Source organism: Poecilia reticulata, linkage group LG10, assembly GCF_000633615.1.
Source record: "Poecilia reticulata strain Guanapo linkage group LG10, Guppy_female_1.0+MT, whole genome shotgun sequence".
Classification (NCBI taxonomy): Eukaryota; Metazoa; Chordata; class Actinopteri; order Cyprinodontiformes; family Poeciliidae; genus Poecilia; species Poecilia reticulata.
The window spans coordinates 3,825,668-3,826,561 of record NC_024340.1 but is presented as its reverse complement, the minus strand read 5'-3'; the positions used below and the strand labels follow the sequence as shown (position 1 = coordinate 3,826,561).

General features: G+C 37.9%; 1 protein-coding gene across 1 annotated transcript in view; it reads right to left on the bottom strand.

Annotated features, from left to right (window-relative positions):
* Positions 1–894, bottom strand: part of LOC103470977 (long-chain-fatty-acid--CoA ligase 4-like) — a gene marked incomplete at its 5' end in the record, with an annotated part of 4,994 nt that extends 4,100 nt beyond the window's left edge. The window contains 2 exons of the mRNA XM_008419722.2: positions 625–734; positions 822–894. Coding sequence (XP_008417944.1) covers positions 625–734; positions 822–894 — 183 coding nt within the window. The remainder of the gene's footprint in view (positions 1–624; positions 735–821) is intronic.

Sequence of the window (894 nt, the reverse complement as noted above, 5' to 3'; positions counted from 1 at the left end):
AATAGCAGTGTGGCAACACACCACTTTCTGTTAAATACTACAAATAATGCAACAAAATTAACTTCACCTGTGAAATTCCCCACCCCCAAAAAGCAACAAAATTTCTAAAATTCTTTGTGTATTTAAGACTTTTTATGGGCCAAAACTGAGCTAAATAAATGCAAGACTTTCTGAATTTGCCAAATCCGTTTGAGTAAAAAGTGAATAAAACAGCCGACATATTACAAATTATTTAGAAATGCCACTAAACWTTAATTTTTGTGATGTCAGAAAGGAATGCAATATTGGTTCTCCCCAAATAAAATCAACCCAAACTCTTCCTAGACTGAAGATCCACTTGTTTTTGGAATATGGCTATAGAGTTGCTAAATCTCTTGTAGAATGATGTGAACATTGTGATACCATGCTTGGAGAAAAACTTTACAATCAAAAACAGTTTTAAGGTCACGCATAATCTCATTTCTGCACATACTAAAGTGTCTTCAATTMATTTATGCACAATAAACCACATTTTCCTGTTTTCCAGTTTTCTTTTAGGTCTCATGAAGATCTCCTGATAGCTTTTAAAACCACATAATTAGGACACACATATTTTCAAGCACGGCTTTAAAYGGATCAACTCACTTTAAGTTTGCTTTCGAGCAGCTCCATGCTGGTGACCAAGTGAGTGACTCCAGTTTCGTTGAGTCCGTGCGCAATCGCATCTTCTCCCAGCGTAGCGTAGAACGTCACCACTGTAAACACGGCGAGTTAAATGCAGCTTGTTTGTTTTTTTCCCTATGCATTTGTAATGACATCAGCTTGCACTGGGCTTTCCTTACATGGGAAGTTGTGCCTGAAGCATGCCTGGGCAGTTATCATCCACTCCGCTCTGGTTTCGCAGAAAATGGCGAT